This window comes from Pelodiscus sinensis, chromosome 3 (assembly GCF_049634645.1).
Source record: "Pelodiscus sinensis isolate JC-2024 chromosome 3, ASM4963464v1, whole genome shotgun sequence".
Taxonomy (NCBI): domain Eukaryota; kingdom Metazoa; phylum Chordata; order Testudines; family Trionychidae; genus Pelodiscus; species Pelodiscus sinensis.
In genome coordinates this window covers 180,463,645-180,487,088 of record NC_134713.1, presented here as the reverse complement: position 1 = coordinate 180,487,088, position 23,444 = coordinate 180,463,645, and the positions used below count along the sequence as shown (strand labels likewise).

The window sequence follows — 23,444 nt, the reverse complement described above, 5'->3', positions numbered from 1 at the left end:
GAAGGACAAGTTGCAGATAAGACCTCATCCCATTTTCTTCCCCAAAATGGTGTCAGTTCCACATCAATCAGGACAGCTTCCTCCTGGCATTCTGCCATAAGCCAAATTGGAACAAAGACTCCACTCTCTGGATGTACACAGCATTAAGAGAACTAGACTGTTCAGGAAGATGGTCTAGTTATGTGTAGCAATTGCAAATAGAATGAAGGTCAGCCTGTATGCACTCAACATATATTCGCTTGGATTGTCTTTTGCATTTGTGAGTGCTACAGCCTCACAGGTGTTCCCACGCCTGCATTTGTCATTCCCCCAGGGCACAGGCTTCATCGACAGCATTCCTGGCATAGGAAATCTTCAGAGTGGTGACATGGTCATTTACCCACGTGTTAGCTGCGCACTCTGCAATTACCCAGCAGGCTAGAGACACTGTGGCCTTCAGCAGAGCAGTGCCCCAGGCAGCGCAAGACTCCAACCCTAGCTTGTGGAATTTAAGCTTGTGAATCACCTGATTGGGATGCACATGAACAAGCACTCAAAGAAGAAATCATGGTTACTTGTGTTCTCATAACTGTTTTTCTTGAGATGATGTGGTGTTCATGTCCATTCCAATACCCATGCTTGTACTCTTCTGTTGGAGCTGCTGGCAAAAAGAAACTGGGGAGTGGGTGGGTTGGCAGGGCTATATATTGGGCGCCATAACGGTACAACCCTAGGGGGTGCTCAGGCCAATCCAACAGATGCTGCTAGGAGAGAAATTTTCTGGCTTCTATGCTTGCATGCGCGTGCACACCCATCTGATTGAAACAGACATGAATGCTACATCTCAAAGAACAATAGTTGTGAGAAGGTGAGTAACTATTTTATTCCAATGCCTTATTTTTTGACACAATTTTTCATTTCTAATCTTTTATAGTGGTCTTTGCATTTCATTGTTCTCCAGAAATGTAAGTTTCTCTATTTTTGTTTTTGCTTATAGATCAGGATATGGCTACACATCCCTGCTGTCATGCAGCACATTATACCTTTTAGGACCTATGTTATCAGGTAAGCTTTAAAGATAACAAAAAGTTTCATTGTTTGATAAAACATTAGAACTTCAAATTGTACCAGAACTCAAAAGCTTTTCAAAGTTCAAGCCATTTCTTTGTCTTGTCCATATGGTCTGGGTCTGTCTGATAGCCATATTTGGCTTTGGGAAATAATTCCTCCCTCCCCCCTATGGCTTGTTTGCTGGTAGACTGTCACTGAAAATAGGCAAAGATCTTTTTTTTTTTATTGTCTGGGCATGGTAGTGGATAAACTTTTAGTTTGGTTTATTTACTCTTGCCTTATTTCCAGTGAAGATATGTGAAGATCTGCTCTGAGTTGTTTTGGATTGAGGGAATTATTCCATACCTGGCCCTTCTTGTTCTCTTCCTTGGCTTATCTGTTAGCAAGGAAAGAACTCTATGGTCCAGATTATCATTCACACAAATGTGTCTTTATGTTAATTTGGCAATGTTAAGGAGACTTAAAGTGTATTGACTTTAAGGCCTCTTTACATTGCCAGAACACTGTAAAAGGGCCTTAACATAAATGAAAATGAAGCCCAATAATTTTACATTTCTTCTCCAACTGGTTAATGTTTAGACCCATGAAACAAGGCAAAAGAATGGAGTATAAATGTGGTTAGATCAGTTTAACCTCACTTGTGCCCATACTAGCTTTTAGCACAGGTGTGTCCAGTTTGCATGAATAGATACAAATTTAGAATATTGGCAAATGTATGAACTATTAATACTTTCTCTGAGGCTGATGAAACTGGATAGAATTTAGTTCAGCCATGGTGAAATTTGAACCCTGCTGAAAGACGATAATTAAATGCTGTTTTTTATCAATACCGTAGTTAATAAAAACAACAAGGAGTCCTATGGCACCTTAAAGACTAACGAATTTATTTGGACATAAGCTTTTGTGGGGTGGAATATGCAGCAGTGCCCTTCTACCTCCTCCATTATCTACGATTTAGTCAGAAGTATACAGTACAAGTCATAAGAAGGTCATGAACTGTGAATTTTTGTTTATTGCCCATGTCTGGTCCACAACTTTTACTAAAAAATACCCATGACTAAATTGTAACTGTAAACATGGTTAGTTGTCCTAAACATGCCAGTGAACTATGTCTGAACCTTACTGGTGGTAGAAGTTATAGCAAGGGTAGGCAATAATTTTTGATGGGGGAGCCACTCCAAGATTTTGATAAGAGGGTATACTTTTCTGTGGAAGGGGAGTGGGGTCTGAGATGAAGGTTGGGTGTAGAAGGGAGCTCAGGGTAGGCAACTGGAGTGCAGGAGAAAGTGAGGGATCTGAAAGGGAGTTTGGGTGAAGGAGGGGATGAGATGCAGGATCTGGAAGAGGATATGGGTGTAATAGAGGATTCTGGCTTGCAGAGTTGGGTGAAGGAGGGGATGCAGGGTTTAGGAGGGAGTTGTTATCTGGGGGAGGAGGAATGCAGAGTGTTTGGGTGATAACCTGTGGCAGGGAGTTGGGATGGAGGGAGGCAGGCGCTGGCTGGGAGGTGCTTACCTACGTGGCTCACAGCCAGCAGCCCTGCAGAGCCCCAAGGCACGCTCCCTGCCTGTCAGTAGCCTCAGACTGCTTAAGATGGCTGGCTGCTCCCTGTGGTGCTCTGCTCCAGGTACTGGAGGCGGGGTGGAGGTGGGGGTGGAGAAGGGTTTGCAGATTTCCCCCTGCCCCTAGCACAATTTCTTAGCTCTTTTTGGTTGGAACAGATAGCAACAGGGAGCATCTAGCCACTTAAAGCAGTGTGGGGGCTGCTTTGTGCCTGAGGATCCCTGTGTGGCGGCCCATGATCCAGATTTGATGGCTTGGCGGCTGGATTTGGCCTACAGACTGCATCTTGTCAATTCCTGGGTTACAGCATGATTATCTTGGTGTAGCCGGTCTAGCAGTTGTTTAGTGTGTAGACAGAACCATCAAACTGTGTTGCTGTAACCACTGCTGCCTTGTATGTGGCTGATTGCTGCTTGTGACTCCAAGGTCACTATGAAGGCAAGGATATTCACAGCTGCATAGGTTACTCTGTATGCGTGTTCACTTTTACACCAGCTATCCTTAGGGGCTTTGCTTCCTACATTATCAGGAAATGGTGGACTAGTTTAAATTGTCCAGCTATTCTGTTTTTTGTGTAAAATATTCCAGTATCTTTGGCAGCAGTGATTTGTTTTGAAACGTAGTGATTGGTCAATCTTCTTCAGCTTCTTCACACTACAGGGTGCATTCTGTGCCAAAAAATTATATTCTTCAAAACTCTGCATATTTTATTTATCAAAATAATGCAGTGTAATCCTGTGCAAATTATTTTGGTAATTTATATAAATTACAGTATAGAAAAAAAGCACAATAACAATTCAGCATTTCCTAAACACAATGAAAGTTTGTTACAGTAGAGTAACCAGTACCCTGTATTCCAGTTACTTTGGGACATGTTTGGTTCTGATTATCATGACATTTTATTTACTGCTTTATAAATCTTTTATTTGTCCTCAGAGTCTTTTTTTTTTTTAAATAAGTAAAGTAAAGTTGATCCTGAATTGTAATCTAACCCATTTGTGTCATTCTGGCACAGGAAAAAAATTGAGAAAGTACATAGATCTTCCTAGCTGAGGATTCGCTTACTGTCATTTACAGTAAGCTTCCTTTTCACCACTTTGTCAGTCTAAAGGAGCCTTAAAACCACAGCAAGAATGGGAATAGTTAACTAACAATAGGAACATTAACAACTGCCCAGGCAGGCTGCTATATTTCTGCCCAGTCTCAAGGAACAGAGTTTGCCTCAAGCCTATCTCCAAACAACCTAAAGTTTCATGCCTGGCACTCTGAAAGAGCAAGCCAGAGGGATGGAATCCCTCCTGCTCATTTTCATGCTATCCTAGTCCACCCTTACCACTGCTGTGATTTATGTCTCTGACAGTTGATCCAAGCACTCAAATAGTTTGGATCCACCCAGACTGAAAGGGCAGGGATGTGTGTGCTCTGCAGATTTCTTTGTTTTTCTGTTTGAAAGCAAAGAAATTTGCAGATGATATGAATTCTGTGCCCGCAGAGTGGTGCAGAATTTCCCCACAAGTAAATTCCTAGATTTTACGGACACAAAAATAGTTCTGAAGCATGGAAGGTTTCATACAAACACAGTTGACAAGGTTTTGCTGGGAGAAATTATATATATATCATTCTCTAAATATGTCAGAACCTGATTATATAACAAAGGTTCTATCAGCCCTGTAGGCGAGGACACAAACAAAAATATGGGATATGTCTATACTGGAGCTGGGGGCAAGTATCCCAGTCTGGGTAGACAGACTCACATTGGTGAGGCTCAAGCTGGTACTCTGAAAGTAGCAGCGTGGATTAGGGATACAAGCAACTAATCAACTAGTAAACTATTCAATAAGCAAAACCTTATCAGATAGTTGACGCATTAGGCGACTAGTTGCTTCCCCCCCCTTGCTGCCTCTATCACAAAGAGGCAGCAAAGAGGGGAAGAGGAGGTGGTGCTGGGGGGAGCCAGCTTAAGTTGGGTCCCCCCAGCTGCATCTCTGTGGGACAGGGCAGAGGCACAGCAGTGGCGCTTTCTCTTTGAAATGTACAAGAGCCCCAGCAGAAGCGCTCGCATGGAGCCTGGGGTCAGCAGGGCACTTCTGCTTTGAATGTACAAGAGTCCCAGCGGGAATTCTTGTATACAGGCATTCCCCGGGTTACATCAATCCAACTTACGTCGGATCCCTAGTTACAAACAGTGGGGGGGAGGTGCAGCTAGTGCGGGGTGCCTCCCCCACTGTTGCCGCCTCCGGCGGCGCGGGAGGCGCTTCCCCCCAGCAGACCAAGGAGACACGGAGCTAGCGCCCTTCCCCCTCCAGCAGACCAGGGAGACGCGGAGCGGCTTTTCTCGCCGCGGAGGACGCGGGTCTGCTGGGGGGGGGAACAAGACACCAACCAAAAGGGGGCACCTCAGAGCGGAAAAATTAATTTCCTAGGGAACAGCAGGAGCAGCAGGCAGAGAGACTCATTGTGTTACAGTCCCCACCTTGGGAGCAACAGCTCTTTCCCTCTTCAGCACTAGAGCTGCAAGTATCTTGTTAGCGTCACGTGAAATTAACAAGTCCCTTCCAGCCTGGCAGAGGTGAAGCTGAAAAATTACCCAGTGGTGTGGGTGGGCAAGAATTGGGTGGAGCACGGAACAGGGGATAAGCACCAACCTCACACCCTGGCTGGAGTGGAGCAGGGTAAGCCCCGAGGGGATGTGTCTGGTTGCAGAGTGGGTGAGTGGACAATGAGGACCCACCTGTGGCTACACTCCTGTTCCCAACACAGAATTTTTCTTTAAAATTAATCCTGTGGATAAATTCACACACACACTTCACAGGAAGGGATTTCCATTTTCTGCTCAGCAGAATACAACAGCTTTGATTGTATCAGTATTTCACTGTGCTCTCCAATGACTATTGCTTACACTTAATACCCATTTCACTGAACCATCTGTAGCAAATTCTATTTGGAACAGTAATATGCATTGAATAAACTTTTTTTAGTTATAAAAAACACAGATCCTGACTATTAAATGAATAACTGGGATCTTTCAGGTACCCCAAAAGGAAGATTTGGATATAGCATGAAACACTGAAACTTATGATCAATTTTTAATTAAAATATCAACCAAAAAAACCTTCATATCAAAACAGTATGTGTTTTTCTTAGAATAAGGAAGTTGTATGAGAATCAGGGTCTTTTCCACCTAACTCCAGCTCCCCGACTCCCCCCCCCCCCCCCCCAATATGTACCAGTTCCGACTTACCTACAAATTCAACTTAAGAACAAACCTACAGTCCCTATCTTGTACGTAACCCAGGGACTGCCTGTATTTCAAAGTTGGATGCCGTGTGGAGTCCTGGGCCAGCGGGAAGTCCCCTGCTGACCCCAGGCTCCATGCGGGTGCTTCTGCTTTGAAATGTATAAGAGCCCCAGCAGGACTCTTAGCAGAAGCACTGCATGGAGCCTGGGGGCAGCAGGGGACTCCCTGATGGCCCCGAGCTCCATGCAGCATTCCAACTTTGAAATGTGCAAGAACCCCCACTGGGGCTCTTGTACATTTCAAAGGTGGAACGTGTGCTAGTCCTTATTGACTAATTAAATAGTCAATGGAAATCCCATCGACTATTCAATTAGTTAATCGATGTTTAACATCCCTAGTGTGGAAGTTGCAACTTAGGCTTCATGTCAGGCTCTAAAGCCTATGGGGTTGTGAAATCAGAATCATGTTTACTAAAGGAACTTAAATCATTGGTTCTCAAACTGTGGGTCTGGATCTCAAAATGGGTCACAGTCCTGTTTTAATGGGTCTGCCTGGTCTGGTGTTAGATTTGCTGCGTCCCAGGCTTCATCTTCATCTCTGGCAATGGGGCTGGGGTTGAAACCTTTGGGCTTCGGCTTTTTCCCCTCTTGGCTCCCTACAAGGGGTGATAGAGGTCAAGTTTCATCTTTGTGGGATGGCAGGGTTCTGGCAGGCTGAGGCTTTCATTTCCTCTTTCTGGGGTTGCAAAGTAATTTTTGTTGTCAGAAGGGGGTTGCAGTGCAATGAAGTTTGAGTACCCCTGACCCAAATCATTCTATACAACTCTATTTCTTCCTTCTCACTTACCTATTTGATCTACTATGCTATAGATGGCCCATTACATTATTATTAATATACTATAGTTGCAAGTTATGTGTGTTTAGGATTAATATTTTTATCCTAAAGATTGCTAGAAATATATATATTTGAAATGCTCATGCAGGATTGTTTCACATATGTTTTATGTGGAATCATGTCATATTTCTTCTTTCTCCTTTTTGCATGATGTATTTTAGGTATTTATGTAAACTGTCAGACCAAGAATTGCGACAGAGTGCAGCCCGGAACATGGCAGATTTAATGTGGAGTACAGTCAAAGAGCCATTGGATACAGCCTTGTGTTTTGATAAAGAAAGTCTTGATCTTGCGTTTAAGTACTTTATGTCTCCAACTTTAACAATGAGATTGGCTGGCCTGAGTCAAATAACAGTAAGATTTTTTTTAATCTAAAATTACATTTAAGAAAAAATATCCAAATTGTACTTTTTCCCATTAAACAGTGATAAAGGGCAGCAGAATCATTTTATGAACAATCACAGAAAATCATAGAGAGTCATTAAAATGGGGATTGTGATTTGTCCTTTGTCATACTCATCAGATTTTGTATGTACTAATATAAATTGTGTTCAGAGAGATGGTTAAGGCATGGTTCCATATTTTTACAATATATTGGACTATAACCCCCTCTCCAAGCCATTTAGTGTATAAAATGGAACTGTTTTAACCATGTTGTGGGACTACCATGATGTAGTTGTGTCCTTGTATTTGCTTGGCTTGTAGTTTAATAAAGGACTTAAATCTTTTTTTAAAAACTTTTCCTGTATCAGAGTATACTATAAGTCAGAGTGAGCAGCAATTTTTGATTGGGGGGGAGGGGCACTTTAAGAATTTGGTAGGTGGTCAAGGACTGTACTCTTCCATGATATTAGTAGAGGAAGTGCGGGGTCTGGGATGGAGGTTGGATACAGGATGGAGCTTGGGTGAAGGATTGGGATGCAGGAGGCGGTTTGGGGTCTGGGAGGGAATTTGGATGAAGGAGGGGGTTGTGATCTGGGGCAGAAGACAGGGGTGCAGGAGGGGTTGCTAGTGTCTGGGACAGGGTATGGATGCGGAAGAGGATTCTGACCTGGAGGAGTGTTATAGTATGGGGAGCAGGACTTGGGAGGGGGTTGTGACCTGGAGAAGCAGCATAGGATGGTGTGCAAGGATTTGGGTTGTGACCGGGGGTAGAGGATTACCTGCAAGACCGGGAGGGAATATGGGTGCAGGAGCAGGGGTGCAGAGGATTTGGGTTACATGGTGTAGGGAGGCAGAGGGGTGGGGGGTGGAGGGAACGAATGGGATGCCAGAGGCAGGCTCTGTCTGGGAGAAGTTTACATGGGTGGCTCCCTGCTAGCAACCCAGCAGGTTCCTTAGCCAGGGTCCCTGCCTTCCATGCTCCTGCACCATCTGTAGGGGCCATGTGCATCTGTGGACACCACAAGCCCTGGGGAAACTGGCCAATGGGAGAAGCAAGATTTTGCTGGGGATGGGGGCAGCCCTTGAAGCCTCTCTCCCCATTCTCACTCCTCTGAGCAGTATATGGGGGCTGGGAAGACAGGGAGCCTGGCGAAAGCTCCTGCGAGCCAGATCTAGCGGCTTGGCAGGCTGGATGTGGCTAGCAGGCTGTATTTTGCCCAGTGCAGCTATAAGTAGATTCCTCTTGTTCATAATAATGTGAGAACATTGATGCATCGTTAAGAATCATTTAGAATTTTACTGAGACAGGTTAAATATATTTAGCAAGAGAAAATATTTAAAAACCAACAGACGAAGAGGTTAAGAAAGAAGCTTCAAATTCTGAAGTACAAACAAAATAATATAAAATCATGAAGTACAAACAAAATAATAACTTGTAGTTTTGATGGTTCTATCTTTGAATAAGCATTTTTAATATTTTATAAAATTTCAGATACAATAAGAAAGTGGTAACTTTGACATAATTGCTAAATTGATCTCAGTTTGGATAAACTGCTTTGAAACTTTTGAGACCTTTGATTGCAACATTTAAAGCATGTGATACCAATAACCCATATGCCTTCTCAGTTATAAAAGTAGCACATTTTGTTAAAACTGATTTAGAGCACATTGTATTTTTTTGTAAAATATTTGTGTATAGTTCTGGGTGGTTTTGATGTATCTCCTATTTGCAGTATATTTTTTAGTAGGAGAAAATAAAACGCCTGGCAAGAAAAGATTACTAAGACTTGCATTCATGTCTTTGGAGCTCAGTTTGTTGTTATACTGTTCTCTTTATTCTTTATCAATTCTGTTCCCTAGCTCAGTATCATGTTCTGTTCAGTTTTGTTAATTTTGTAATTCCTGCTGCAATAAAAGATTTCATTACAAAGTAATGATGGGTGAGGAGGAGAAGGTTCCCTGACAACAGATGCATCTGATCTTGTAGTATAAAATTTATATATTATGGATAGGTTTGGTAGAATTACATTTTTATTTATTATTTCAGTGAATAATATCAGTGTTTCTTTGTAAGTATTTTTCTATTTTAATCTATTTAAATTTTCATGGTCCTGCAAAATTATGGGTTAGCATTTTTTTTCAATTATTATGCGTTTCAGTTTTAGGAAATTATGGTGGTCAGACAGTTGGGGAAATCACACAATTTTTATTTAAAGACTGTAGACGTTGAGATTTTGTTTGTAAGGTTTAAAACAATTGTTAACATGACATATCAAAATATCCTTTTGATTCTAAAGTTGTCAAGCAACATTTTTTTTCTTAGGCTATCTGTAAATTTTGGCTATCATTGGTGGAAATATGTTTTTGTTTGAGTGAACAGTAAAATTGACATTTACTAACATTTTACTGGTACTCTTCAAAGCCTAATTATGGGAGATGAATCATAAATATCTTAAATGTCATGAAACTTGGTTATAAGCCCAGAAATCATTAATCAATAAGCAAAACTAGTTTCTAAATGTAGAATTAACTGAAGAAATTGATGTTCAGAAATATATGCACGTGCATATAGGTCTAATTAGTTTCAGCAATTTGTGTCCTGTACCCCAAAGTATTCAAAACAAAAGATTCCCCACCTATTTTCCAATAAAAATATTAATTAATTAATTAATTAGTAGCAATTCCACATACTATTAGACAATTTTATAATATTATCGGCTTTGCCTTTTGAATCATCTTGAAAACTATGAAAATTGCTGATGCCTCTTTCTATCTTTACTTAGTCTGGCACTTGTGGTTAAACTTGGGCTGCTGTCTTCAGTCTTGCAACCCCATTTCACCTCATGCTTAACTATGCATAGTTTGGCGAGATGATGTAGGCAGCTCCAAACCAAGCTAAAATCATGTCAAATAAATGTGTTCTTTGCATAATGATCCCTGTTGTATTTCACTGTAGGTTTTGCATACACAATATGAACTGAAGCTGGAGAAATTGAATGTAGTGTCTACTGGTCAGTACATGCAGCCTTGTTCACCTCATGTCTCCATCCAAGGGGATAAAGGGCAAGGTGGACAGACTTTCATTTATTCTTACCACCACATGGTCTGACTTAATAGCTTCAGTGTCCAAAGCTTTGGCTTTGTCCTACAAAACAAGAATTTGATCTAGTTTTGAAAATGGTTTAACAGTTTTCATAGTCTACAGCTAGGCTACAGCTACATTGGCCAGTCTTGCACAAGAACATATGCAAATGAGACACGGTGATTAATATTGCCGCACCTCATTTGCATACTTAATGAGCCATCATTTTTGCGCAAGGAGCCAGTCTACAATGCTCCTTTTTGCGTAAAAAAACCCCTCTTGCGCAAGAGCCATTCTGCCTAAAAATAAGCCTCATTTGCATATGTTCTTGTGCAAGACTGGCTAGTGTAGACATAGCCCTAGTGTTTTGTAGCTCTGTTAGGGTACATCTCAAAGAAGGGCTAAAGTTGAATTAAGCTATGCAACTTCAGTTAAGTCAGTTGCGTAGCTTAAATTGAAATGACTTAACTCGGTTTTTGGTTCTGTGTACACAGCAGGAAGTTGAAGGAAGAACACTCTTTCTTTGACTTCCCTCATTCCTCATGAAATGAGGGTTACCATGAGTATGGGTTAAGGGTTACCATGAGTATGGGTTAAGAAGTCCTCCAGTTCGATATTATTTCGAATAAAGGCTTGTAGTGTAGACATACACGATGTTATTTCAGAATAACATCAGTTATTCTGAAATAACACTGCTGTGTGGATGTACCCTTAGGCTATGTCTACACTGGCAGCTTCTTGCGCAAGAACAGTTATTCTTGTGCAAAAACTTGCCTGCTGTCTACACTGCATGAGCGTTCTTGCGCAAGTAAATTTACAGTACAGTGTTGTAAAACAGGGCTTCTTCCGGAAGAGTTATTCCGCTCCCCACGAGGAATAAGCCCTCTTCCGCAAGAGCTCTTCCACAAGAGGACAGTGTAGACAGGCAACATTAATTTCTTGCGCAAAAAGCCCCTTTGGTTAAAATGGCCATCAGAGCTTTCTTGCACAAGACAGCGTCTACACTGCCATGGATGCTCTTGCACAAAAGTACATCTCTTGCGCAAAAGCACGTGACAGTGTGGATGTGCTCTTGTGGAAGATTTTTTGCACAAGAACTCTTTCACAAAAGAGTTCTTGCGCAAGAAGCCGCCAGCGTAGATGTAGCCTTAGTGTTCACTTTAGTTTCCCAATGGGGGATTCCTGTCTTTCCTCCCCTAGATCCAGTGTAGGTACTGGACTATGCCCAGGACTCCGGACTTCAAACTCTGCCTTTCTTGCCCATGATCTTTCTCAATTAGTGGCAATTACTAGCACTGCCAGGTGTACTCAAAAAGGGAAGGAATCTCCTCTCCGCAAGCATCTCTTGGAGAAGGCCATGAGACCCCAATAGAACCCAGGCCAGGGAACCCCCCTGTACTTTGGCCTGTTTCAGCAATCAGAGCACCTCCTGCTGCGAAGTCTAACTATGGTGCCGGAGAATCTTCCTGTATAAACTCCCCAGTGGGATCTTAATGGGAACCCAGGAAACATATTATTAAGCATGATGCTAAGCCTGCCTCTAAAATTCTAAATCCACTTCAGAGAAGTTGGATTTGGCATGTCTTCACTACCTGCTGGATCTACAAGCTGCAGTCAATCCAGCAGGGATTGCATTATCATGTTTAGTATTTATCATCCTGCCCTTTATTCCCTTGGATGGAGGCATGTGGTGAACCAGCGTGGACATGCAGATCAATAGACACCACTTTTAAATTCTCTGGCTCTAAGCATGTTTGGACCTGTCCGCACTTTTATTGATTAAATCACATTAGAACTCTGTTCACAACTGAGCTTAAAGCTAGTATTAGACAAGTGAATTTAAATCTAATCCTAGGTCTAATTTAATAATATAAGCACATTTTTGTGTAATATAATTTATATGAAAATAACAATAAAAATAGTCAATTTGAGCTAACGAATTAATATTTTACATACAATTATTCGGTTTCCTTATGCAAGGAAGGTGGTTAATTTACAATAGCGGAGATGCGCTAATTGTATCAAAGGCAAGTCTGATTGCTTATAAATTGAATTGATTCAGTATTACCCAAATCTTCTTTAAGTGGTAATGGAATCTACAGGACTTTGGACATGTTATCAGTTCAGTTTTTCATTTAAGTGAATGTGTGATTTATTGTAATATAATTTTATTCATGCAATTAGAGCTTGAACAAGCTATCCAGAAAAATAACTTGTGGGTGAAACATGAAAAAGACAGCATTTTAATATATTCAGTGTCTGATTTTATATTTCTGGATGTTTAGTTAGCATGGAGTGAATTTTCAGGGTGTTTCTTTTCAATGAAAAAATTTCAGAATTAATTTAGAGCGGTCAAATTATTAAAATTAATTGCACTGTTAAACTGTAATAGAATATTGTTTAATTATTTTTGATGTTTTCTATTTTTTCAGCTATTGACTTCAATTACAATACAGGATACAAAATGTCCAGTGCTCACTTTATATTTTATTTTTGATAAATATTTGCACTGTAAAAAAAAGTGTTTTAATTCACCTAATATCAGTACTGTAGTGCAATCTGTTCATCATGAAAGATGAATGTACAAATGTAGAATTGCGTATCAAAAATAACTACATTGAAATATAAAATAAGACTTTCGAGACTAGAAAGTCCCTTTTGTCCTACTACTTGTATAGCCAGTTATTCATGCAAACAAATTTGTTTACATTTGCAGGAAATAATGCTGCCTGCTTCTTGTTTGCAGTGTCATCTGAAAGTGAGAATAGGCCTTTCCATGGCACTGTTGTAGGCCACGTCACAAAATAATTATATGCCTTCCTGCTTCAATCACCATTCCAGAGGATATGCGGCTAGGCTGGTGATTGGTTCTGCTCAGTAATGAAGCAGACGGACACGTGTTCATTTTTATCATGTGAGTTAGATGCCACCAGCAGAAGGTTGATTTTTCTTATTTGGTGGTTCGGATTCTGTAGTTTCTACATCAGATTGTTGCTCTTGTAAGACATCATGAAACATGGTCCACACTAGGGATGTAATAGTGTAGTTGATTAACTGATAAGAAAAAGCTTATCGCCTAAAGCTATAGACTACATGCATTTCCCACCGCCCCTGCCAGTAAATTTTTTAGCAGGCTGGCCAGCATCCCGGCTCAGTTCTGACTCGCGCTAGGTCCGGGACCTAGCCTTGTTGTGGGTCTGCATTTAAAGTTTATTAGGAGCCAGGTGGGCAGGCACCTGGCTCATTTCCGGTTCACGTTGGGTCTGGGAGCTCAGCTCCCTTCTCTCCCCAGGACAAGGGCTGCTGCCACCCTGCGCCATTGCCTCTGTATCTGAGGCAGCAGCGCGGGGGGGACAGGCAGCCGGTCCGTGAGGCAGAGGCAGCAGTGTGGAGTGGCAGGAGGCTCCTCGGGAGTGGGGTCAGAGCATGCTGACTGCTGGCTCCACTGCTGGGGTCTATATAATAGTTGAGTAACCAATAAGAGTTCATGAAGTTAATCGACTGTTCAGTTAACCGATATTTAACATCCCTAGTCCACACTTTGTTCCTCTCAGGTTATGGAAGGCACTTCAGATTCTTAAACCTTGGGTCAAGCACTATAACTATCTTTAGAAATGTCACATTGGTACCTTCCTTGTGTTTTCTCAAATCTGCTGTGAAAGTACTCTTAAAATGAGTAAAACGTGCTGGGGCATCATCTGACACTGCTGTAGTATGAAATTATGACAGAATGCTGTTAGAGCAGGAAACAAACAATTCTCCCACAAGGAGTTCTGCCAGACATTTAATTAACACATTTTATTAATGAGCATCATCAGCATGGAAGCATGTCATCTGGCCTTGTGGCCAAAGCATGAAGGGACATAGGAATGTTTAGTATATCTGGCATGTAAATTGCTTTCCAGTGCTGCCTACAAAAGTGCCATTTGAATGCCTGATCTCACTTTCAAGTGACATTATAAATAAGAAGCAGGCAGCATTATCTTGTGCAAATGTAAACAAACTTAAACAAACTTGAACAAGAAGTAGGACTGAGTGGATTTGTAGGATCTAAGTTTTACATTGCTTGGTTTTAGAAAAAAATCTACATTTGTCAATTGCACTTTCACAATAGAGATTACATTACGATACCTGTATGAATGTATGATTAAAAATACTGCTTTATTATTTTTACAGTGCAAATATTTGAAATCAAAATATAAAGTGAGCACTGTACACTTTATATTTGTTGTAATTGAAATCAATGTATTTGAAAATGTAGAAAAACATCGACAAATATTTAATGAATTTAATTAGAATTCTGTTTGACTATAATTAAAATGGCGATTAATCATGATTATTTTTGAAATCATGAATAATTTTTTAACTAATCATGTTAACTGTGATTAATCAATAATATTTAATTCATCTTCTATAATAGAATGACTCAGGCTTTTGTATTAATCTTATAATCTTATATACAGTAGACTTCTGATAATTCGGAACCTATGGGACCTAGGTGGTGCCGGATTATCAGATATGCCGGACTATCAGGAGATACTATAAGCTGGTTTATATATATAGTATACATTATATACTGTATATAAAGTGTTCTTAACCCTTTTTATTGTACATACTGTATACAGTATACTGTAATGTTTTAGCTTTTTAAAGCCTTTTTTACCCTTTTTGCTCAGTTCAGCTGCTGCTGCTGTTACCTCATGACTCATTTTTTACCGAAGCTCACTCATTAGGCTCTTGCCATTTTGATGCTGGACTATCAGGTGTGCCGGACTATTGGATGCTGGACTATTGGAGTTTTAGTGTACTGCATACTGTCATAACTGTATACTTTGTTAACATCCGGCAGGAGATATTTTAACATTAGGGATGTAAAATCACATTTAAATGTTAACCAGTTAAACCATCTGGTTAACTGAGCACCATGATGCAGTTTGGGGGCTGCTCTGGCTGGGTGGGTCCTTGGTTAACTGTTTACCCCAGTAAGCATGTCAGTAAAGCAGTGTTTCTTAGAGTGGTCTGCAAAACCCCTTTGAGAAACCTGTTAACTGGCCGCTCTGGTGTGTTTACTTACTGGTGCTGCAGCCACGGAGTCTCGTGGTTCCTATTGGTTCTGTTTTGCTGTTTGCAGCCAAAGGGAGCCGTGGGAAGGAGTGGCCCAGCCCACGCCACTTCCTGCGGTTCCCATGGCTGCAAACAGCGAAATGGAACCAGTAGGAACTATGAGACTCGGTGGCCACAGCACTGGTAAGTAAACAAATCGGCATGGCCAGTTAACTGGTTTCTCAAAGTGGTTTGTGGACCACTTGGAGAAACACTACAGTAAAGCAATGCTTACCCATTAATTGGTTTCCCTTTATATCCCTAATTAAGGTATTACCATTAGTTTGAGAATATAGTTGATTTCATACAGAAATGATAAATTTCAGTTGGATGGAAGAATAAAAGTATTATTTAAACTTAAAACAGTGCAATCAGGTTTTCTTAACCAGTAACACAACCCCACTCATCCTCCATAGGTCATGAGCTACAGTAAGAAAAGTCTCCGTAGCTGCTTGAGGTTATGTCTACACTGCGTTTGTTTTCCGGAAAAAGATACGCAAATTGTGAACTGCAACTTGCGCACCTTTTTCTGCTTGTTTTTTCAGAAGGGGCTTTTCTGACATTTGGCCTGTCTACACGGGGCCAAAAGTGGGGAAAACCTCCTCTTTCGGAAGATCCCTTATTCCTCTTAAAATGAGGAATACGGAATGCCGAAAGAACGCACCCGCTTTTTTGGAAACTGTTCCGAAAAAGCGGACGCATTCCCTGGACACAGCAGATTTTTTCCGGGATACCTCAGGTATCCCGGAAAAACTCTGCAGTCTAGCTATACCCTGAGATGTGGTGTGTAAGCTGTTTTCTTACATCTTTGTATGCCATTATTCTCTTTCTTTGCTTTTGATTATGCACGTGTCTTTTTGTGTCCTTATGAAAAATTGATTTTAAAATAAGAATGCCTGAGCTATATATATTTTGTGCGTGTGTGTAATGAGTGTTAATATTGTATGAAGTTTCAAGGATTTATAACTGGGAATTGCAAGAGATATCATTACTGAAAAATGCAATATATAGATGCGCTCCCTGTTGTTACAAAAGCAAAATTACACAGTAATTTAGTGTAAGGCAAATGTTTGGACCTTCATTTTTTTAAAATGATTTTTTTTATATTTTATGTTTTATATTTTGATAACGTATTAAACCTCTTGAAACCTGGTGGATAAAAAAGTTTACCTTTTTTTATATAAATAATTTCACCTACTCCAAAACTGCATTTGTTAGTTGTTTATTCCAGTCAGTTCAGACATTGGCACTCACTTGGTAGAAAATCGCCTGTCTCCTGTTTTTTAAAGTTCAATTATTTTCATCTTGTCAGGATCATTCTAAAACACAACTCTGCTTTTTGCCATTATAATAACTCTAGGTTCTTTATTTTGAAAAATTTGTCTGGAATAGTTTTTATGAATTGTCTGGTTCAAAGAGAAATTACTGTGGTCCTCTGCATCTGTCCTGGAATCAAGATCTAAACTGCAAAGTTACAGAAGTTTTGACTGTCCTCTTTGCAAACAAAGGACTCTAAAGATTGAGGGGAAATGAATGTAAACATGTCAGTTCTTCTTTGTTTACATAACCATCTAATTTGCAAAGGAACCTTGGTTACTATTCTCTAGCTTTGCATCGTCTGAGTTCTGTCAATGTATCTAGTTCAGTGGTCTCCAACCTTTTTACACCCAAGATCACTTTTTAAATGTCAGAACAAGCCAAGATCTACCATCCCATCCTTCCCCCAAAACCCCACCCCCTCCTTGAAGCCCTGCCCTTTGTTCTCCTCTCCATCACTTGCTATCCCCAGCCCTTATATGCTCTGAGGGTTCAGCTACACTGCCACTTTTTTTATTATTCTGTCTAGACTGGGCCAAATGTCAGAAAAACCCCTTCTTTCGGAAGCCCCCTTATTCTTCACGGAACGAGGAATACAGGAGTTACCGAAAGAGCATGTTTGCTTTTCTGCTAAAAAAACAAAACAAAACAAAAAAAAAACGGAGGAACAAACGCATCCCTTGGCACAGAAGAGTTTTTCCGGGATACCTCTGGAATCCTGGAATAACTCCTGCAGTCTAGCCATACCCTCACTGGGTTGAGACAGGATGTGTGGGCTCTGAGGTGGGAATGAGAGATTTGGGTGTGGGAAAGGGTGGAGAGGTGCAAGGTCTGGGAGGGAATTTGGATGCAGGAGGAGGTGGAGAAGGGGATGCTGGCTCAGGGAGAGGGCTCCAGGATGGGGAGTGTTAGGGTTGGGGTGCTGAGCAAGCCACATGCTTGTGTATGTGAGGGTGCAGGAGTTTGGGTTGGAGTATGTGAGGGGCTCAGGATAAGGAGGTTGGGAGTAAGATGGGCAGATTGTGGATGGTGCAGGAGTGTTGTGGCAGAAGACTGAGGATGCAGGAGTTTGGGGATCTGAGAGGCTCAGGACAGGGGGTTTCAGTGAATGATAGGCTCAGATCTACGGTCCGGAGTGGAAAGGGGGAGAGATACAGGAGTGTTATAATGCTGAGGGCAGATGGGGGCTTGGCCCCAATTAGGAGTTCGTTGGCCAGGCTTCATTTTTAAATAAAATATTTTGTCAAACACAAAAAGTTTCAGCATTGTCTTTATTTACGAGAAGGGCAGGGAACTTGTTTTGAGTCAGGGCTCACTGACCCACAGAAAAGTCAGTTGGGACTACACAAGTGAGATGCAAAAAAAATAACTCCTTCAATCCCCCATCTCACTAATGTGGCCCCAACTGTGGTGGTGGGAGCAGAGGACATGGTACTGGGGAAGGGTTCTAGTGGGTTCTGGGGCAGGGGACAGGGTGCCGGTGGGTTCTGCTGAAGGGGACAGGGAGTCCCCAGCACGCGCCTCCTCCGGGAAACCCCTCCCCTTCCCCACTCCAGAGGAAGGAAGTGCGATTGCGCGCCTTTTCTCGGGACTTCAAAGCCCCTGCCCACGCGGAGGAGGGAAGCCCCAGCGTGCGCCTCCTCTGGGGATTCCTCCTCCTCCCCTTGCCCCCATAAAGGAGGGAAGCCCGGGCACGTGCCACTTCACGGCACTTCTAACCCCCCCTTTCCACTTCCCCCCGGCGCGGAGAAGGGAAGCCCTGGCATGCCTCTTCTGGGGACTCCTACCTCCCCTCCTGCGCAGAGTCCCCAGCGCACCACAGACCTGTTTTGTGGTATGGCGCTGGCTATTCGGGGGAGGAGGAGGAACAGCCTGCACACTTCCTCAAACACCCGGAAATGGCGCGCAGCTGGAGGTAGGTAGTGGGCTTCTTCAGAGTGGTGGGAAAGGAGGGAGGGGTCCCGAATGCTTCACGATCGACTGGTCGGGGCTTCCCAATCGACCAGTCGATCGCGATTGATGGGTTGGTGACCACGGATCTAGTTCAACACTGTTTGTTAGATCATAAAATGTGTTTCCTTGGAGTTCCCAACTTCTCATACTCTCCATTTTCACCTAGTCATTTGAGAAGATATATAACTGAGAAGATGGTTTCTCCTCAGTTTTTTCACTTTGCAGAGAGAATTTAGCGAAGAGCCCATTTACTTTCTACTCTTTCAGAATCCAGTTTTAGTAAAGTTCAAGACAACTAGTGAAGAAAACTTGATGAGGTTTCAGAAACTCATTTTCTGTCAAAGATTATTATCCAAAGATAGTATGGAAGTTTAGTCTTTGAGCGTATATACACAGCAGTTAACACCCATGGCTAGTCTGTCTCAGCTGGCACATTCTGTATCTCTGTAAAATTGTAGTTTGGGTCTTGGACCTTCCTTCCCACTTACTGAGTGCCAGAGCTAGCTCAGGATTTAGCCTGAATGTCTACACATCTTTTTTCATAGCCCTGCAACTCGAGCCCCATGAGTCCTGGTTACAAGGATGTGTAATTGTTGTCTATATAGAGATATACACTAAAACTCCAAAATTCAATTCCGTATTATAAGATCTTCAAGATTAAACAACATTATGTCAAATGTAGCTACTTTCATGACATACCTAGCTGCTTCCTGCAGTACTCCTCTAGGAAGATAGACATGTATATCTTTCTTGTCTGGGAGGTAGAAATCCTTGACCATGGACACATAGTTAAGAGAGTTAAGCAGTGAAGTCTTCTCCATTTTCTGGTTTACTTGAAAGAAGCTTAATCTCTCCTCAACATGTTTTGGCCAGGAAGAAGCCTATTGGTCAGTAACTCCAAATTTCTGTTTGAGCCATTGTTAATAATTATCACATTTTATTTAAAAATGTTATTACAAGTTTAATTGCTAATTGACTTATAAATTACTGAGTTGAGAGCTGAATATATGTTAACAGGTCTGGAAAGCTGGTGATGGACATATCTGCATATGCATCATTGTGTGCTATATGGAATTATTATCTGTAGAGCTTGGTAACTAGAAGACTAAAAAGAGTTTTGCAGATAGATTGCACTCTCCACAGTATATTACTTTACTATGTCAAATTAAATGCTGGAGAAACATAGTAATTTCCTCTTTTCTGAGATCATACTTCCAGTGAAAAGGCCTATATGAATTAGAGATGTAAAATTGCATTTAATTGGCTATAAATATATTGTTTAACCAGTTGTTAACTGATGAAAGGGGGATGAGACCACCACTGGGCTAGAAACACTCCCCTTCCTCCGCAGGCAGGAGCTGCTCCAGCCCAGCCAGAGCAACCCCTGCCTGCGGTGGGTTAGGGCACCCTGCAGGCAGGGGTTGTGGGGGAGCAGCCTCTCTCTGGAGCAGCCCCCCGCCTGTGGCAGGACCTTAACACATAAGCCTCACCTGTTAAGGGTGAGGTTTACTGGTTAAACTTCATATCCCTAATATGAATGAATTATTTGTAAACACTATGGAAATTCACACATTCATAATATTTAATATACAGTTAGGATAGTAACTTCATTTAGCCTATCAAAAACCTGTAATAAGTAGATAGCTAGGATTTAGAATTTTGATAATGTTGTGAAATTTTGAGCTAAAGTTTAAATACCAACCTTAACTCTGCCCTGTCTCTCTCTCCTCCCTTACTCTGTGTCAACTTCCTGAAATGCTCTTACTCTTCCCATACCATCATGAACTATTTTTTGATAAATCACATAACCTCATCAGCCATTCACATCTGTCTCAACTGAATTCATTTTAACTAACAATATCGAGGGGATCCAGTAGTGGACAGAGATATGAGGGGTAACATTTTGGAGGGTGATTGGATCTTTGAGTATAAGGATTCAAGCTCATGTAGTAAATAGGCAAGATCTCTGCTTAATTGTCACTGTTATAACTTAATTTAAAAAAATAATCCATTTACATTTTTAACTGTAATGGTCTATTTACAAAGTCTTAGGTAATGTGAATAAAATGTCACCTCTGATTGTAGAAAGTTTTCTTGTTGAAAATGTTGCTTATGTAAAATTGAAGTGGTGGACATAAGATATATTTCTTATCTAAAGTTAGCTTTTCTTTCCCCCTTGTGATGCCATGGATCCATAAATTCAAAGTCCCCTCAAGCTTTCATTACATTTTTTCAGTTTCATTTCCCTCGCTCAGTTCGTTCTTGACTACTGAATAAATCACCTCTGAGAAGCTATAGTAGGCAGGGTATGATAACCTGGTAATTTCCACTAAAATGTCCCATCAGTGTAATTTTAATTTCATTTTCAATAAAAACTGATCTGTGAAATTGACTGGTAGAAGCCTGGCTTTGAGTTCTGGAATGGGTGAAGTTTACATATATCAAAAGATCTGTTCAGTGAAAATAAGTCTTCAAAAAGCCATTTTTTTAAGTTAAATAAATAAATTTACCCTATCCTTGTTAATTACTGAGAATAGTGATTATTATTTTATTCTGTAGATTTAATCAGAAACATTCCTAATTCTAGAATAGCAAGTTATGAAAAAGAACATTTAGTATTTGAATATTTTATGAAAATTATGATGAGGAAACACACCTGTGTTTACTATATTTTGTGATTAATTAATTATCCAAAACATTAGCTTCTTTATTTCCTGTCACTAACATTTTTATACATAAGAAAAGTTACCACACAAGATACTGTTAAAACTAAATTTTTATTTCTTCTTCCTTTTTCTAACTGTAGAATCAACTTCACACTTTCAATGACGTGTGTAATAATGAATCGTTAGTTTCAGACACAGAAACGTAAGTAGGACCATTATTTTGAATACTTATGTTGAAGCACGCAAGACATCTGTAAGGCTTCTGTAAAATTGTTTTAGGTTTTAGAGTATGGGCAGTAAGACAATTCTGAGATACTTATTAGAAATAGCCTCATTAGAGGCTTCATTCAAACCACCTTTTAGATAGAAATCTTCAAAATATTTTTGTATTATTTCGTGTGTTTTCTCCTGGCTGTTTTAAAAGACAAATTTCAAGGTAACATGCGCGAGGCTGTATAGAAAAAGAAAAATATTAAAACAATAATATTATTAACACTGTAGAGCATTCCAGACATTTATGTTTTCAAAATGCTGTACAAAGATGAACTAATTAATCATCATAGCATTCCTAGAAGATTAGGGGTAAGTATTATCTACATTTTACAGATCTGATTATTGAGATACAGAAATAATGACTTGCCCAATAACCAGGATTATAATTCCAGAGTTTCTGGTAACTACTCCTACACTTAGTCTACTATTATACAATGCTGCCACAGCTGTTTGTTTTCTTGGAAGTTCTTTGAATATTTCAAGTACATTAAAACACAAAATTGTTTGAAATTAGTTTTTATTTTCAACTAACACCTGAGAAAAGCAAAATTCATGCTTGGAATGACTTTTTATTGGTTAAATATATATTCTTTCTAGACAAATATAATGTGATCATTGTATCATTTTGAAATGTTACTGATTTGTATTTGGGCACAATCGCATCTTTGGACACATGGAGTTAAAATTAAAAATTGGATTCTTCTCAAAATATTTTGCATATTTAAAATCAGTAGATTACCATTAAATGTTACTAAGAGATATTGATGCTTTAAATGTTACTTTATAGGTATATGGATTGTGTGAATAAACCCACATCTAATAGTGAATTTTACAATTAAAATTTAAATATTTTATGGAATTTACCTAAGCCACACTAGTTTAAAATATATATACTGTCTTCCTTTTTTTTGATGTTTGTGTATTTTAAGAGTGAAGTAAGTTCAGGATCTTTTCCTAACAGTAAAATCCATTGTTATAGTAACCTTAACTTATACAGATATATTGTTAATTGATATTTTGTGTTGTTGTTTCTGTTCCAAGTGATACATGATTGGTGTTGCTAAGGCTGAACATATTATATTGTAGGTTCCACATATAAATAGCAGCTTTAATGCTTGAAAATCTTTCCTACCAATAGATTGGTAACTATTCACCCTGCAACCTTCCAAATCAAGCATTTTCCCTACAACATTATAATCATGTTAAATTTTGGATTTTAATCTATTTTACTCTGTTCCTGGTTGAAATGTGGTATAAACCACTGTAGTCAATTAAAAAAAGAAAAGAAAAAAGAAAAACAATAAAAAATAGTTGTCTTGCTCTGTGTTCTTCATCTGAAGAAACTTTGTTGTTCTAGTTCTGGGCCTTTGTTCAGCAGATGACTGCCAACCTTATATTAAAATGTGTTGATTTTTTGAATCAGACAAATGTCCATAGGAAACTAAGTAATCACTTTTGGCTAATTTTTCTTTTCGTGTCTTTGGACCTGGAATTAATAGATGAAATGGGCATGAGTCCTTTCTCCTGCTGAGCCAATTTCCCTCTGTTGATTTCAAAACAATTTTTATTGTAGTATGTTGGAGAAAATGAAGTGTAAGAATCGTGCTTTTAAAGTATGGCAGTTGCATATCTGCATAATGTATCAATGTAATTTGGGCATGAATCCATTTGATTGACTGCATTCTTCCAAAGAGTTACATTGATTGAAATTTCTAAAATTGTGCACACGCAGTGGTCCAGTGGGTGTTCACTTTTCTGTTCCTCAGGAATGATATTTGTATTTCAAGAAGCCCAATGATATGCACAGGAAGAATGAGTGCAATAAGAACATGACTGTGTTTTGAGTTTGTGCATAATTCAAAGATTTTGAGACATAGCTTAATCATGATAGTCTGCTGAACAGGTCTTGTATATCTGCAAC

The 23,444-nt window shown here is 40.2% G+C and overlaps 1 protein-coding gene across 5 annotated transcripts in view; it reads left to right on the top strand.

The window, feature by feature from the left end:
- The window catches only part of USP34 (ubiquitin specific peptidase 34), a 242,948-nt gene that overhangs the window by 42,220 nt on the left and 177,284 nt on the right, over nucleotides 1-23,444 (top strand). For all 5 annotated transcript variants that reach the window (XR_012903003.1, XM_075925543.1, XM_075925542.1 and 2 more), the window contains exons 6-8: nucleotides 977-1,044; nucleotides 6,907-7,099; nucleotides 21,391-21,452. Coding sequence is in view for 4 of the 5 variants with exons in the window: in XM_075925543.1 (XP_075781658.1) it covers nucleotides 977-1,044; nucleotides 6,907-7,099; nucleotides 21,391-21,452 (323 nt within the window). In the remaining variant the exon portion in view is untranslated. The remainder of the gene's footprint in view (nucleotides 1-976; nucleotides 1,045-6,906; nucleotides 7,100-21,390; nucleotides 21,453-23,444) is intronic.